Below are 17,364 nucleotides of genomic sequence, written 5' to 3'. Positions count from 1 at the left end.
GATCTGGAAGACAGCTGCATTTGCCTCTCATCCATTGTCAACAAGCAAGCATCCCAAACCACCAAAGACAGTGGTAATAAAAAGATGAACTGGAAGCCGAGATATGTTGCGGTTTTGTTTGGAAATCAAGGGAATGAACAGAGTCAGAAGTGGTGGCAGGAAACTATAAACTTCACACTAGACAGCCAGGAACAGGCCAGAAACTGCCAGGCAGTGTGAATTATACAGGAGAATTGTGTAGAGACCACAGAGGGAGAGATGGCGGAAGGTAGGGGACAGGCGCTGTCGGCTCAGTTTTCCAGGCTGGGGAGAAAAGGGTGGCGTCCTTCAGGAGTGATGAGCATGTCAGATTTGCTCTGTCAATCTGTGGAGGAAGAAACCCCCGGCAAAGTCAGGTGGGGCTGATGGAATAAATATGGGGCATGAACCCACTGCAGCTTACATGATACTGTCCTCTTCTAAGTCAATAAAATGAATAGTATTTTCTGTCCTTGAAATGGGCCTTAGGGACCATCTGACCCAGTAGCTCCCAAACTTGGATGAGAACCCTAAAGTCACCTGGGATGCTTGTTGAAAATGCTGGTAACTAAAATATTGTATCAATTAAAAATAAATTTAAAAATTAATTAATTAAAACTAAAAAGGGAAAAAAGAAAATGCTGCTGACTGAAAACTATAGAGACTGAAAGGAGAACAGAGCTTACCAGGATCTGGAGGGAAGGAGGCAATGCGGAGTTATTGTTTAATATGTGACTTTATGCTGAAGATGATGAAAACATTTTGGAGATGGGTGGTGGTGATAGTTGCATGTCAATGTACTTAATACTGCTGAACTGTACAGTTTAAAATTGTTAAAATGGTAAATTTTATGTTATGTATATATTATCACAATAAAAAAGCTGTTAGAGCCAAAAAAAAAAAAAATGCTGGTGACAGGGTCCTACTTCCAGAGTGTCTGACTCAGTGGGACCCAGAAATCATCAGTTTACAAAGCACCACACATGATTCTGACAGCAGTGATTTCAGGGCCACACTATAAAAATGGTATTTTGATTTTTTTTTTTTTTTTAAAAGACTCCTTCTTTTTTAGAGACACATCCTGAAATATTCACAAATGAAGTGATATGCTGTCTGTGCCTGTTTCAAAAATGATCAGTGGGGTGGGGGCACCGCTGGTGGTACAGATGAAATAACAGTGGCCCTGAGTTGATCATTGTTGATGCTGGGGGATGGGCACACGGGTGTTCATTATACTGGCTTCTTCTCTTTTATATGTTTGAAATTTTCTATTAAAAAAAAAAGTTTTTAAAAAAGACTTAACCATGTGGCGGCCATTGTCAACCAAGAGGGGAGCCTGATTAAAGGCAGGGAAGCCTGCGGCAGCTTATTGTGGGCAAAGAGCAACCAACACGTCAGCGTGGCTGAGGATGCCATTCAAGGCAAAGCAAGGAAGTGGCCAGAGATGCGGCCAGGAAGGGTGACCCCCTGTAACATCTTGCTGGCCTGTGAATGAGCATAAATCTTTCGGTGATGGGGAAACATCTGTATATTTTGAATGTTGCAAAGAAGAGAATCAGACTTATGCCTTAGCTGGACTAGGCTGGGGACTGTGCAGAGAGTGGACTTGAGGGAGTTTAGTGAGGAGCAAGTTAGAAAGCTGCTGTAGGTGTCCTGGTAAGTGATTTCAGGACCTGAACAAGGACGGTAGTAGGGATGGCGAGATGGAGCTGGGACCAAGAAAGATTTTAGTAAATATAATCAGCGCAACTTAATAGTTAATTACACATAAGGGAAGAATGAGAAAGAGGCAAGAATGACTCCATGCTTGTAGTTTGGGGAACTGGACAGAAATCCTGCTAACCGAGAGAGGATATACAGAAGGATTAGCAATTGTTAGTTAATTGTGTTTTGAGAACAAAAGATCCTCGTACTCATCGTTCTAGTCTGAGGCTCTATGGGTGACGACTACACACTCCCTCTCGGGTGTCTCAAATCCCTTTATCTATTCTATAGGGTGTTTCCCCTACAGGATCATAGGAAACCACAGCTGGGAGAAGGTTCCAGTTGTATGTAGCCTAACCCCCTCCTTGCACAATTGGGACGTCTAGAATAGTTAACCAACTTGTCTAACATCTTCATAGTTTTAATATGTTTAAGACTGTCCTAACTTCATATGAGAAATAACAGCAATGACAACAACATATATGAAGATACTTCACAAAGTTCATGGCAAGATTTGTATTATCTTTTAATTCTATTTTTCCATGAACTTTTTGAAGTACCATCGTACATATACACAGTCTTTTCTATCAGCTTGACTACCAATCTTTACTCTTTCCTTTCATGGTCAAAAACCCAATCACCCCATTTCCTTCTTATTCAGAAATTCATTTCTTAAATCTCCAGTGTTTCCTTCTCTGCCCTTTGAATGATAGTGCTCTAAAATTAACTGAAAAAGACTTTCCTGTCAATCAAACTAGCCTTTTCTTAGTCCTCACCATTTTTCCTTGGCTTTCTATGAGATCTGAATCCTGTTGTCTGCTCTTCTTTTTAAACTCTTTACTCCTTTGGTGTCCATAGTACTGAGCTTTCCTGGGTCTGACTCCTTCCTCTGTTCACTACTTTATTCCTTTGCCATCTGCCTCTTCTGATTCCCCTTCTTCCTCTAAATCTCTGCACTTCTGTCATGAGCCTAACACTCTTCTCTCCTTACTCAATCACTCTGGGGTCATTCACCCTCACAGAGTCCACTGTGTCTTCTGTGGTCATAACCAGGCCTGACAGTAGTCCATGTGGAAAAGGCTATGTATGTCATAAGTGTAACGTGCCGGGTCTCTTGGCCCATGGCACTAGAGGCATTGTGCCTTCTCAAAGAGAAGTAATCAACACTCCCCCAGGATTCGCTGGGCTGCACCACAGCTGAAAGGGACACTGACAAATGACAGTGTGTTCTGAAAAGGGCAATGAGGTTGTAAAGGACCTAAAAACAACAAGGCATGAAAACTGCTGAAAAGGCTAAAATGATGAGCTTGGGAAAGACAAAGCTCTCGGGATCCATGACAGCTTTCTTCAAATTTGTGAAAGCTTGTCACATGGGATAATGCACAGATCTGGGGGTTTTTTTGTTTGTTTGTTTCAGAAAACAGAAATTAGAAGGATATATATTTTGGCTCAACAGGAGAAAAAATCTTACAAATAACTTAGGTTGTTCAACACAAGAATGAGCCATCTCTGAATGCAGTGACCTCTGCCCACTGCTGAAGGTGTTGAAGAGGAAATGCCTGCTCTGAGAGGGAACTTGGCCAGATTACTGCTGAGATCCCCTTTCATCTAACATTCTGTGAATTACTGTCTTTGTAAACAGCTCATCAGCATCACAGACTTAACACATCCGACGTGGAATCAGCTGTCCTGCCCGATTACTTGAGTCTGTCATTGGTGATGTTGTCCTTATAGACTCTTAGACTGGAAATCTCTTAGCACCTTTGATTCCTTGCTGTCATTTGGTCCCTATATCTCTGCCTCCAGAATGCTTCTTGGATTTGCTCTTAATTCTTAATTTCCTCTGGCACCATTACAATCTAGACTTGTCAAATCACATATGGATAGTAATCATTGGATTTTTTGAGCTGGAAAGATCCCTGGAGAGATCAAGCCCAACTTGCTCATTTTATAGGTAAGGAAATTGGGATGCAGAAAAATTATAGACATGTCTAAGGTCACATAGTTAACAGTGGTGGCTCTAGGCTCCAGTACTCATACTACCACATTCTTTCCATTCCCCATACCATAGCAGCCCCTCTCTTTTTAATCACTCGGGCCACCCTGATACATTTCAATTTACTTGGCTTTATAAAGATCAGCCATGACTTAACCATGGAATGATTGGTTTATTTGTATAAAACTGTTACAGTCCTTGATCAAATCATATGTGTTAATCTAGGAATTATCTCCAAACTCTTCCTTGTAACAAGCCACTAGGTCTGCTTTGAGTTAAATAACACCATTCTTTTCTGTGCTTCTCACAGGTACTGCCAAAGTAGGACTGCTGAATTGTGAAATAAAGAAAAATTCTAGCCAGCTCAAGCTCTCTAGGGTCTGTAAATCCAGGTCATTTGGATACTAAATGTATCATTGTACTCCAATGAGCACAAAAATGTCATATATCATGTTAACTGGCTATGCCCTGATTACTCCCACAAAAGGTCCTGAACTCACGTTGGTTCTTCTGTTGCTATTCTGGTCTCTTCTAGTTCTTGTGCTTGTTTCAGCCAAGGTAATGTAGCTTCCACTGGACCTTTTTCTAAGAAAAAAGAAACATAAACAATGAGCTTAATCACTATTAATCACTAAGGAGTTGGATACATAATCGTTATTGGCTGAAGATTTCATTAATAAAGAGGTCATGTCTTTTAAATGCAAGCTCAATCCTTCAGCATAATACATTAGGTGGCTCCTGAAATGAATAAAAATTTCTGCTGTATTTTTTAAAATAACACATTATCAAAATGCACCAAAATGATCCCATGACACAGTTGAATATGCTCTCAAAGTTAACATAAAAATGCCTTTTATAAACCATACCAACTTCTATTGTTTGTATGTTAAAGCTCCAATCATAACAGCTTGCTTTCTTTTGCCACAAATTCTTTTTGGCCTATTGAATGCAGAAGTTAATAGAGAAAAGCAGAAGACACGGATGTTAAGAAAGTTGGGAGGATGAGAGAGTCCATGATACAGTTTACTCAAACTTTTATTGTCATCGTAGGTAGGGAGGGAGACGACTGATAATTACATCTGGCATGGAGGAACAAACTGGTGCCCCTTTCTGTCCTTTGAAGCCTCCTTAGACATGAAGGAAAAAAAAAACAATCTAGTTAAGAAGTGAGAAAGGAAATAACTTTGGGCTGTTTCAGGGAAATTGCAGACACTGAGAGAGTGGCTAGGAAAGCACTATTGCGTGAAGAAGGAAGGAAAAATGACTTCACGGATGGAGTTACCTAATCAGTGTTCGCACCTGTCATGGCAACTAGCGATTTTTCTGTAAGACAGATACAGTCAAACAATTATTTGTTGAATGGTTAATTATGAAGTTATTTGTACGGATAATGAACCCAAAAATAACAAAGGAGAATTTTACCATCATCCTTTAAAGTACCAAGGAAGCGTCCTTCTTACTAACACGTGGGAATAATCTTTTTTCCATTTCAAGAAGGAAGATAGTTGTCATTAGAATTGGTAATACCTTACTAAAGTACATGGAAATAACCGTGTAGACAGAGGAGCATATATAGGAGAGATGATGCCAAGACACCCTCTCCATGGATGCTACACATTTCTGCTAATTCATGTGGAACAGATGGCAACTACAAGAGAAATTACAAATGCATCTATAGATCCAGATCGGAAAACTGGAGGTCTTCATTCAGTCCATGTGCTGGGACACACAGTGAAGATGATATCGTTCCTCCCTCAAAAAACTTACACGCCAGTGGAGAGGTCTGTGCAAAGTACTGTGGGATCAAAGAATGAGAACGTTGGGGGAATGAAGTAAATAAGCTTCTCTTCTTCCTCTGCCTCTTCCTCCTTTTCCTGATCTTCTTTCTCTTCCTCCTTCTTCATTCCCTTCTTTCTTTTTCTCCTCGTTTTTCTTCAACACCAAGACTGCACCAAATTATTTTACGTTCACCAAGAAATGTTAGTAAAAGCCTAGACAGACAGGAGATGCTCAATATGCACTGAATCGACAGCTCAGTTTTCCCTCCAGATCAATAAATCACACATATCCAAACCTCTTTATGTAGGTGAACAGGTCAACTTCGGTTTGTCAATAAGACAGTTTGTATAAGAAAGGTAGTAAGTTGAAATAGAAATGCTGCAATATTGGAATGAGCGCTGCAAAACACCATTTGATTTGAATTTAAAATACACCACCAATTTACCTTTCGGTTTATGACACGGGATGGGAACGACACATTCCTCTTTGATGTGTAACTTCAGTTGTGGGTTGCAACCCCCAACGTGCTGGCCACGATGGTTGATACACAGAACAACCCGGTAACGTAACCCTCGGCCACAAGTCACTGTGCACTTCAAAGAAAGAAAGAGAAGCCAGTGAATTTTGTTTTCATGAAGAGATCCACAAAGGCATTATTTTATCATATACAAAGGAGAGCCACTGATTTATATAAATATTAAGTACAAATGATCTTTAGAGAAATATTATGTAAGGCAGGGGGTGAAGGCTGATTTTCTATGATGCTTGTGTTCCAGGGCCCCTCCCTTGCATGACCTCCTTCCAATTCTCAATTTTAAAAGTATTTAGATGAGATCACAAGGCAAAAATAAATCAAAATACCCTGAAATCTCACTGCTCAAATATGAAAGAAACTCATTATAGGTTTTCTTAAATTTGATTAAAAATTCACATGACATTACCTAAAACAGTTTGTAAAGCTGGAAGAAACCTTTTGAAACTATAAATAAAAATTTAAATAAATTTTTGATCAACCATGATAGAGGATTATCTTTCTATTCTGTTTATAGAAATCGAACTCACAAAATTGTTGTCATATGCAGAGGTCATCAAAGAGTATTCAGTCAAACGATACAGGAAGAAATACTATAGATGTATCTGGCAGGTAAAATTAATAAAAACATGCTATTTTTTTCTGTTGTTTTGTGAAGTTTGTGTTGTCAGCATTTTTTTTCTTGAGTTATTTGCTTGTCATTTAGAAGTTACTCTTCCACGTGAATAGAATGTTTTCATGCCATGAAAATCTAGAATATCTTTTCAATTTATCTACATATGTTGGGGAGTATATATGTGTGCCTATGTATGTTTACCTTAATCAATAGATTTATTTTTTAGGTTTACAGAAATACTGAGCTGATAGTACAGAGAGCTCCCATATGCCCCTTCACCCCTCTTCTCCCCTACAGTTTCCCCTTTTATTAACATCTCGCCTTAGTGTGGTACAGTTGTTGCAACTGAGCTGATATTGATACATCATTATTAACATTAATTATTAAAGTCTAGAGTTCACATTAGGATTGTTGTCAGCTTTTTAAATTTGTAAGTTCTTGCAGTTTTTTTCTTATTCTAAATATTCACTTCAATACCCAATATCTGTGTTTTGTATTATTTTTCTTTAAGAAACACCTCCAATCTGTAGAAACTTCAGGCCCCAACAATTCTGGATAGAAGCCTTGACGGCGGGGAAGGGGGCTGAGAGTTCTTGATTACCTGCACCAGGACAGGCACTGTCCTGAATATGTGCTCTCATTAATCCTCCTGACACACTCGCAGGCCAGTAGCTTCATTCCTATTTAACAGATGAGCAAACAGACGACCCACTACCTAAGGACCTTGTTCAAGGTCACACAGTTCCTAAGAGGCAGAGTGGAATTCCATCCCAGAGCCTCTTGTTTCCAAAGCCATGATCTACCCACTGCTGCATAGAGCTCAAAGATTCTTCCCTGAGTCCTTAAATACTTTGTACCCAGTCTTGCCAAGGCCTGGGTGTCCCCTGGGAACAAGTTTCACTGGCAAGTTTCAGAGGATATGGAAGCCTTTCTCTGCATACATACTTCTGCTCCAGAAGGGCAGAATATTGGAAAACCTCTTTCAATTCATCATGCCTCTCAAGACCACTAAACAAATACTGTAATGAATTGAGTGAAGTTTGAGATTAGACCCTGTTTCTGGGAAATTGACTCATTTACCCCAAATTTGTAAATTTAAAATATATATATGATCTTGAAAAGCCATTTTATAGTGGCCAAGAAAAAAAAAAGCTGCCCGAAGAGAAAGAAAATAGTATCAGGTGTAACTATACTATAAGTGGTCAATCCAAAAGAGGATTGTCTCCTTCTAAGTAGCCCCTCTGGGAAGGACACTTAACCCAACGATGTTGTCAGTGTTCACAACATTTCCAGAATAACTCTTTAGAGCTAAATATATCCTCAATGATAGAAAATCCTCATCACTGAGAATGTATTTGATTTTTGAAAAAAGTGGAAAGTATTAGAAGCCAACTATGGTGAATGAGATGAGTTGGTTAACCAGCCTTCATTTTGGTATTATAAATGATGATAAAGTGAAGATAATGATGGGGAAGTGGTATAAATGCTCTAAAGACAACTCAAAATACACGGCTAGGACTTACAAGGGCTGAAAACGAGCTCTACAGGTTGTAGAAATAATGTTGATTGGGGGCTAAAAAACTGAAAGTCCCTAAAGACTAAGTACCAAATCCTTTTGCAACTGAGATGGTATTCTTTGCTTTCAGCAAGACTGAAAGAGGACTTAATCAAATTGCCAGTTGATAGATCATTAAAAGTAATTTTTTTATAATAGACCACCACATGATTTTTGGCATATAACTCAGGAGTTCAAAGAACTGAATGATCTTGCTGAAATAAAATGCTTTCACTACAGTCTGTGAATTTATGTGAACAAGCTTTCCTAGTGCATACATGCAAAACAAAACAAAAGATAGACACTAAAAAGTAACAATAAAATTATTGCTGAGCCCATGTCTCATTCTGGCAATAAATATATGGACTATTTTTTTAAGCCTCATTCATCTTTTAGAAAGACTAATTTCAAATGAAAATTTAATTTTTTTGTGCAATCATTATTTACCAAAATTTAAAATATATTTATGCTGTTTCAATTGTACACTGAAATTAAATTTAATAATAACTCAGGAGAACATTTTAAATATTTAGAGCCGTATGGCCACAGGAAACTAAAATAAATTAGTTTCAATTACTATACATATCTTCTCAAAGAGAAGTACAATAGCGTAATCAAGAAAACACTTCAAGGCATAAAAATACATATTAGGATAAAATTCTGTGGGGGAAATAGATGGAAAATGTGAATTCAAAGGGAAAAATATGTAAAATATGCAAATTGCTTGTTCATGTGTTTTGAAAATGAAAGATGGTAACAATAGAAATCATCAAGGCATTGAGATTCCACTGGACACATTTTTTTAAATGCTATAACACTTTTATTTTTAAATGTCAGCATTCACATCACGTTGGAAATGATATTCTTTGAAATTATTTAAACTTGTGATAAAAAAAAATTTAGGTGTCAAGTTAAATATATGTGAAGGGGTATGTGATTTTCCAAACTTCTTTTAGGGGGTATGTGAACAAAAAAAGAATTGATAACTTCTGCCCTAACAAGTATGAATGAAGTTTTACAGAGTAATGGCATTTACCTGGTAATGGGGATATTGGAAAAAGACTGAAGCAGGTGTTCATCTGGTAAGCTTGCTTATTTTTTCAAGTTCCAACTCAAGTGCTGCCTCCTCTCTGAAGCCTTTTCTGACACCTTCTGATAAAGTGACCTCGTATCCCTTGGATACCGCACACAGGGTGCCACTCACACAGTGTTACACTGTATCGCAATTACGTGTTTGCTTCCACTCCTGAGCCACTGGATTTTAAGTTTTTGGGAAGTAGGAGCAAGTTTTATTTACTTCCTAGCATGGTAGCTGACACATTGAATAAATAGTTGGACAGGTATATGAATGCATGAATATGTTGAACTAAATATGTAGAACTCACTCAAAAGAGCTAGAGAAACTTAAGTCAGTTACGTCTAATCCAGCTGCACTTTACTTATTCTGGAGGCTTACTCAGTCATCTCCCTAGAAAGTGGATACTGAGCTAATCTTACAAGGCTTGTCATACCTCTGGGATATTTCCCTTCTTCTCTTTTCTTTTTTCCTACAACCTGACCCCTCAATGATTTCCAAATAGGGTGCATTCTGCCCCTGACCTTTCTTTCCCAATGATAGCCCAATCTTAGGCTATCTTGCCTCAATTGCTTAAAATATATTATTTTCTTCAAAAAAAATTGTGAAACTTTTTAGTGACTATTGGACCAAGGACACACTTCTAAAGTCAGGTCAGTATTTCCACCTTAATCTTCCAATTCTTAGTAAGATGGGTTCTCTCTTTGATCTAGAGGAATTAGGGTCCTTTTCAACTTTAGTCACTTCATGTCATTCCTGCCTTTGCTCAGCCATCTCTGCTTGGCCATCTCCCACAGTGATGTTCTCTCTAGGCTATTCCATGTTTAAATTCTACATATCTTCAAAGATCAGTTAAGCACTACAAGAGCAACGAAGACTTCCTGAGTGACTCTGTTTCCTTCAACATCTGTTCCTTCCAGATGTACAATAGTCCTGAATGTTAATTACCCTGACCTATGCTGATGCTTGTGGTCTCTCTTACATTGTCCTCTGTCTTCCTAAGCTCTTTGGAAGGAGGGACCATGTTCATGTACAACTTTTGCATCCCCATGCTGTTAATACAGTGTTGGGCACATACCACTCATCAAAATCTGAGATTGAATTAAGAGTGGCATGTTCTCAAATCTCACCTGAGACCACTCCATGGCGATCCACTTGGGGCAATCGAACAGATTGCAAGTTTGCATAACCTTGGGTTTGGGGGCATACATGCACTTCCATTCTTCCACTTGTAGTATCTCTCCATGCATGGATTCCTCCACACACACAAAGGTCCGTTTCTGAATCCCTCCTCCACAGGACACCGAACAAGACGTCCAAGGATTATGTTCCCAGCTCAAAAGCAAACAAATAAAAATAAATTATTTATTTGTTGTTTGTTTGTTTCAAGTTTGCAAAGATGGTTGCATAAAGTATGGCCTCAAGTTATCAGTTGTGCTTCAGTTGAAACAGCACAGGACTTGGAGTTATAAGACTTTAATCTTAACTGCTATACACAATCTGTAGTCACAGGGTACTTAACTCCTCTGAAACTAAGGTTTCTGTCAAATGGGAATAATACACCTGCCCTAGTAACCTTTCATGGGGCTATCGTGAGAACTAAATCAATTACAATATGAGTGTAAAAGCATCTTTTAAACTGTCTCTAAACTATAAAATACTAATGGACAATATTATTAGAGAATCATAGAAACTCAGTGAGAAAGAACCATACGAGCAATCTAGGTATAAAAGGGGATTCAAATTTCAAGGAGCCAAGGGCAGCCCCCTCTGTCTGGAAGCAGGTAAGAAGCAGAGCACACCTGGGGTCTTAGGCAAGCGCCAAGGGCATCATCCCCCACCTGCAAGGAGCATGCAAGGAGCAATCTAAAAATACCATTTCCACATTGGTGGCCCACCACAGCCACTGCCACAGCCACAGCTACTGCAATAGTGGCTCAATGCCACAGAAGTAGCCAGAGCAGTTGTGCAGGCAGCCCGTCAGACACTCGGCTGCATTGACACAAGAAGAATCACCAGTGGAGCCAGGTAAAAGAAGACATCTCTCTCCTCAAAGCCCACTCCAGAGTAACAGAAGGAGCAACTGCTCTACCAGATGACCAGACATCAATGCAGAGATACTAGAAATATGAAAACCAACAAAATATGACACCACCAAAAGAATACAGTAATTCTCAAATACCAGACCATATACAGCAGGAAACGCTTGAAATGACTGAAAAGGAATTCTGAGCAACAATCTTAAGGAAACTCACTGAGATACGAGAAGACTCAGACAATATAATGATACCAGAAAAGAAAATCCAGGATATGAAGGAGGACATTTACAAAAAGATTAATACCTTAAAAAAGAGTGTAGCAGAACTCATGGAACTGAAAGATTCACTCAACTAAATAAAAAACACAGTGGAGAGATTAAGCAGCAGGCTAGGACAAGCAGGAGAAAGAATTTCTGATCTTGAAGACAGTCTTTTTGAAATAACCCAGGTGGACCAAAAAGAAAAAAAAAAGCAATTTTAAAATATGAAGAAAATCTAAGAGAGCTAGCAGACAACCTTAAGTGCACAAACATTTGAATCATAGGTGTTCCAGAAGGGGAGGAGAAAAGAAAAGGCATGAGAAACCTATTCAAAGAACTAATAATGGAAAACTTCCTAGGTATAGGGAAAGACAGACATTCAGAACTAGGAGGCTCAAAGATCCCCAAACAGATACAATCCAAAAAGATCCTCTCTAAGACACATTACAGTCAAACTGGCAAGGCTCAATGACAGTTTCCCTGCTTCTTTTGAGCATCAAGTCACCTATATGGGAGCCCCTTTCAGACTAACAGCAAATTTCTCAAGAGAAACTCTACAGGCGAGGAGAAAGTGGGATGATATATTCAAAATACTAAAGAAGAACACTGCCCGCCAAGAATACTACACCCAGCAAGGCTATCCTTCAGAAATTGGGAAGAAATAGTGTATTTTCTAGACAAAGAAAAACCGCAGGAGTTCACCACCACACCACCAGCCCTGAAAGAAATCCTCAAGAGAGTCCTTCATCAGGAAACCAAAAAAATGATAATCACTCATCTTACCAACTATAGTTCTGTTCAAACTTTGTGTTTTTTCATAATTGAGTCTTGATAGGTGGTGTGTTTGTAGGAATTTATTCATTTCATCTAGATGATCTAAATTGTTGACCAACAATTATTCACAGTATTCTTTTATTAGCCTTTTGATATCTATAAACTTGGCTGTAATGAGCCCTCTTTCATTTCTGATTTTAGTTATTTCAGTCTTCTCTCTTTTTCTTAGTCCATCTAGTAAAGGTTTGTCCATTTTGTGGATCTCATCAAAGTACCAACTTTTGGTTTCATGGATTTTCTCTATTTTTTTTCTATTTTCTATTTATTTTATCTATGCTCTAACTTTTATTATTTACTTCCTTTGCTTGGTCTGGGCTTAGTCTGCTCTTTATTTTCTAGTTTACTAAGGTACAAAAGTAATTGTTGATATGAGATCTTTTGGTTTTATTAATCTATGCATATATATTAAATTTCCCTTTTATAAATAAATAAATAAATAAAATGGTAGAGAATGCCACAGAGATTTTATTTTGAATACATTTATCTTCTTTGTTAAAAAAAAGTGGGAGATTCAAATTTCTGATCAATTACAATGTTTTAGGCTCTTTCTATAATATGCTTAACATCTCCAGTGATGGGAAACATCACTTAGAGGCAGCCTATTTCATCTAATTCTTAGAAATAATTATTACTGAGTCAAAGCCTGTTTTCCTTTAGCTCTGAAAAGGGTTTCAGATCTATCCCTCATACACTGTAGACTATTGCCACAGGTGCTATCGTTCCTTGCAAACAACTTCCAATAAACTGCAAAAAGGAAAAAGGAAAAACATAACTCACCGAGGAAGAGGTTGGAAGTGGTCATAGGGCATAATCTCTTTAAATCCATCACTACAAATGAAATCATTGTGAAAATATCATTTCTAAGTCAATTAACACATTTATTAATTGACTAATACAGATTTGACATACCAAGAGACAGAGCTCTTTCAAACTGAAAACTACAATGCCAAGTGTTATGAACCATTTCCCAAAATTCAGCCACTATTCTCTTTAATTTTCAGGAACATCTCTGACACAAACCATTCCCAGTTGCATATAAAAATATAGAAAACAGAGCTAGAAGTGTATTAACCAAAGGAAAAAATTCTCTTAATTTAGATAAATCTATTTATTCCTCTTTATTATCATTATTCTGATAAAATATATCATTGATATTAACAAACTGTCACATTAGTAGGATCTTCAGAAAGCCACTTTATTTCACAGAATTTTTTCTTTGAAAGGTCTCCATTAATTATTATGTTCAATCAGGATTGCAGAAAATGGGCAGTATACTGATAGGAAATGAAATCCACTGAGAACGTTTCCTTTCCACTTGCACACTTCTGCCTTAGCCAGCTGGCAGATATATGGGGGATTCTGGGACTAGATATTGTGCTGTTATTTTAAGATACTGTAGTAAAGCCAGGAAACTTCCCCAAGCAATCCAAGTCAGCAGGTACTAAATAATGCAATAGGGTAGTTTATGCACGGCTTTTCTGCTTTGGCATTAAAATTTTTTACTTCCTTGCACAATACATTATTTATACTAAATTTAATGTGAACACTTCAAAAGTCAAAATGTGGTAATGGGTGACCCAGTTTAAAAGTTAAATAGTGAGTGAAAGATATTTATGACTAGCAGATGGACTAGATATCGCACTTGGATGAAGAGATCTTTAATACTTTATATGCAGGAGGTGCTCAAAAAGGTTCATTATAAAGAGCTTGTGGACACATAGCCCGTGACAACAGAGAACTGGACTGAGTGAACAGATGAGCAAATGTGTCCTAATCCCTACTGCCCACAGTTATAAATGTGAATGCAGGCACCTGCCACCAGCCTATGTTCAAAGTCAGGAAATGGAAATGTATATTGCCCTGCAAGGACTGATCAGTTTCAGCTGCAGTTGATTTGTTTCTTTTTAAAGTAAAAAAAAATGTATGGGCAATTACACAAACCTCGATGGGCAAGGATCCATGCTGCATTCCTTCAGTTTTGGTTTTGGTTTTACATTTTCAGGATAGTAATGGCAATAATGGTCAGGAACAACCCTCTTCAAGCGGATATCCACACATTCAGCAGAATTGAGCTGATAACCTAAAGTGGTAGAAAAGGAAAGTCTGAATATTGTATCTGTTTCACTTTTAGTTGACAACATTATCACTTGCCCGCACTTTTTTTGTTTTTGTTTTTGTTTTTTCCTCTTTAAAAAACTTAACTCAGTGGTTCTCAGCCCTGGCTATATAACAGAACCACATGGGAGCTTTCAACATACAGCAATGCCCAGTTCCCTTTGTAGGGAAAATACAGGAAAATGGTCAGGGCCCCTCAGATGTTCAGAATCTTACCCAGCATTTGATGTAAATATGCACGTGCACCCAGGTGGTGTTCCTTGGTTATTGTCTAATAATTGCGCATGTGCACCCAGGTGTCCTAGGTTATGACTTAAGTATAAAGGATGAATGGCTCTGATCCACAGTGCCGCCCGCCCCGCCCCCCCCATGTCGCTACTGCTGCTGGATGCTGTTGCTGCAAGCTGTTCCTGCCAGTGCCCCCTGGGGTGCCCCCGACAGGCCACCACCACTGCTGTTACTGCTGCCGTGAGCTGCAGCTGCTGAGAACTGAGCTCCTGTCATCTGCCAGTGGCTCCCGGGATCTTTCCCAATTACCTAGCGTGGACCTGCGTGTGAGGAGTCTGCTGACCCAGCCAGGCGTGTGAGGGGTCTGGGGACCCAGTCTGTACAATGGGTTTGAAGGGTACGTGGGCCCTAACCAGAAAATTAGCGTAGCTATTGCTGTAGCCCTACACCCTTCATGGCCCAATTCAGTAAAAGCACTGCAGCTGGGGGCCAGGAAATAAGTACTTTCAAAAAACATTCTCAGGTTCTTCTAAGATGACTAAAACGTGTGGCCAAGATTGAGAATGACTACTTGAACTGACTGTCATACTCTTAGCACTTACAAATAAAAAGTTACAATAGACTCCTCTTAAGAAATGTTTGGACCTCAGGTTCAGGTTAGTTCTTCATTCTCCCCAGTGTGCAAGGCCCCTCTCTCATTTCCTTATATTTCTGTTTCTTTCCCCATTGCCATTCCCATTCCAATCCCTTCAGAGACAGCTATTCTGATTTATTATTTATGTGTCCTTAAATATGCAACTGTCTGATGTTGTTTTGTGTGTATTTGTTTTTAACTTAATACATGACAGTGTGTTTTAAATCTTGTTCTCTTTTCTACTTTTCTCACTCAATGTTAACGTTTTTTGAGAACTACCCTTGTACTGGGTTATTGTTTGGCTGAATATTCTTTCATCATATGCCATTGTTTTTATATACCACATTTCACTCATGCTGCCCTTTGCGCCTAGTGCACCTCCAATGCCAATGAACTTTCCAACTGAGGAATTAAGCATTGTCTATACAGGGAGGAACAAAATCAATCCACTTATGTCCCCCCAACCCCAGCCTCACAAATCTTCAAAGCAGAAGAAATAAACACCTATTCCTAGTTCTATCAAATCCAATTTGTATAGTCTCTGAGGAAAATGAGCATTCCGAATAGAAGAGTGCTGTGAATTTAAAAAACAACTCACAAAATGATGCTTCTATTTCCAGAAGGATCTTACTACAGTTTTCCTGTCACTATATAAGTGTCATGTTAAGTTAAACATTTTTTAAGGTAATTTTTCAAAACTAGAATGAGCTCTTCAGAAAATAAATGCCTAAAGCTAACCTCTCCGCCTCAGCCAATTGGTCTAAATGTCTAAAAATACATTTAAAATCCTGATTGCCGAGAGGAATCTGATTTTATAAATCACTAGACAGCTTTCTACAAGACATGTCTTGGATGTAAGAAGGACAGACTGGTATGCATTATAAAAAACAAGGTCGAAACCACAAGAATGAAAATCCAAATGGAGTCAATAAAATGTTACTTGGGTGCCAGTATCTGCCAGAAAGTCTGCAATATCATATGACAGTGGCAATCGCGATACTTTCTCCAGATCGATCTCAGGTGTCCCATGAAGATGATTACAGACAAGACCAATGAAGTCCATCCAAGTACCCATGGTACCTTAGAGACCAGCAAACTAATTTGCCTGATTATCCAAAATAACTCTGAAATGCCATTCACATAAATCATGTAGATTTGATTACTAATATAATTAAATTTTGGTAATGCTTTCCTTGTGGATTGCATGCATGTGTTTTTATTTCCCCCAAAACAAGTACAAAATGAGATTACAGCTCCTTGAGTCAGAGAAAATCTTTGTCCTAAATGGAAACATACTTCTAAAAGGAGACAGGGAGCATACGGGTGTTTATAATTTGGGGAGAGACAATTCATTGTCCTCTTTAATTTTATTGCAGGTTAGAGATAACTGAAAGCAAAAGAAATAAGGCAGATTACCTTCCTATATTATGAACCAATGTACTGAAATTCTGCCAGTGTGCAGAAAAGGGCAGACACTCCAAAGTAGCCTAAATCTCCCTTCTGTTCTCACATCCAGTGTGATTTTTGGAGACAATTTCACTGCTAGGTGCTCTCATGCACATTTATGGTTCCAGCAGGACTGTTTGTGTCTTTCCATGGGCACCCAAGTATGAGAAACACCTATTCTCCTCCCCAGACTTTAATCAACTGAACTAAGTTGAATCCCACCATAAAATGTTCCTCCCAGAACAGAAAGCTTCTCCTTTAGTTTATAGGTGCAAATGGAAATATCCCTCTAAATAACTGTGTGGTGAGAGCTAAGGAACAAGTTAAAGAGATGCTTGTTTTTCTGCAGAGTAAGCATAAAAAAGCCCCCACCATCTCTTTTGCTTTCATGTGTGGCCCGTGACTCTTGTCTTCCCCAGAACTGTGGCCCACCTGACAATAAGGTGGTAGGATTCAGTTTCTGAGTGCAGGCATTTGTAGGTGTATGTCCCATGAAATCCAAGAGCTTTTCACTGTGACATTTGAGTCATGCA

General features: G+C 38.6%; 1 protein-coding gene across 1 annotated transcript in view; it reads right to left on the bottom strand.

Moving 5' to 3' along the window:
• ADAMTSL3 (ADAMTS like 3) overlaps positions 1-17,364 on the bottom strand; it is a 345,110-nt gene that overhangs the window by 118,482 nt on the left and 209,264 nt on the right. Inside the window, exons 10-14 of the mRNA XM_063090639.1 lie at positions 14,350-14,488; positions 13,186-13,236; positions 10,406-10,610; positions 5,943-6,090; positions 4,219-4,303 (exon numbers count right to left, since the gene is read on the bottom strand). Of these exons, the coding sequence (XP_062946709.1) occupies positions 4,219-4,303; positions 5,943-6,090; positions 10,406-10,610; positions 13,186-13,236; positions 14,350-14,488 (628 nt within the window). The remainder of the gene's footprint in view (positions 1-4,218; positions 4,304-5,942; positions 6,091-10,405; positions 10,611-13,185; positions 13,237-14,349; positions 14,489-17,364) is intronic.

Source organism: Cynocephalus volans, chromosome 3 (genome assembly GCF_027409185.1).
Source record: "Cynocephalus volans isolate mCynVol1 chromosome 3, mCynVol1.pri, whole genome shotgun sequence".
NCBI lineage: Eukaryota > Metazoa > Chordata > Mammalia > Dermoptera > Cynocephalidae > Cynocephalus > Cynocephalus volans.
The sequence above is the reverse complement of the archived record's forward strand: the minus strand, read 5'-3'. Positions and strand labels throughout refer to the sequence as shown.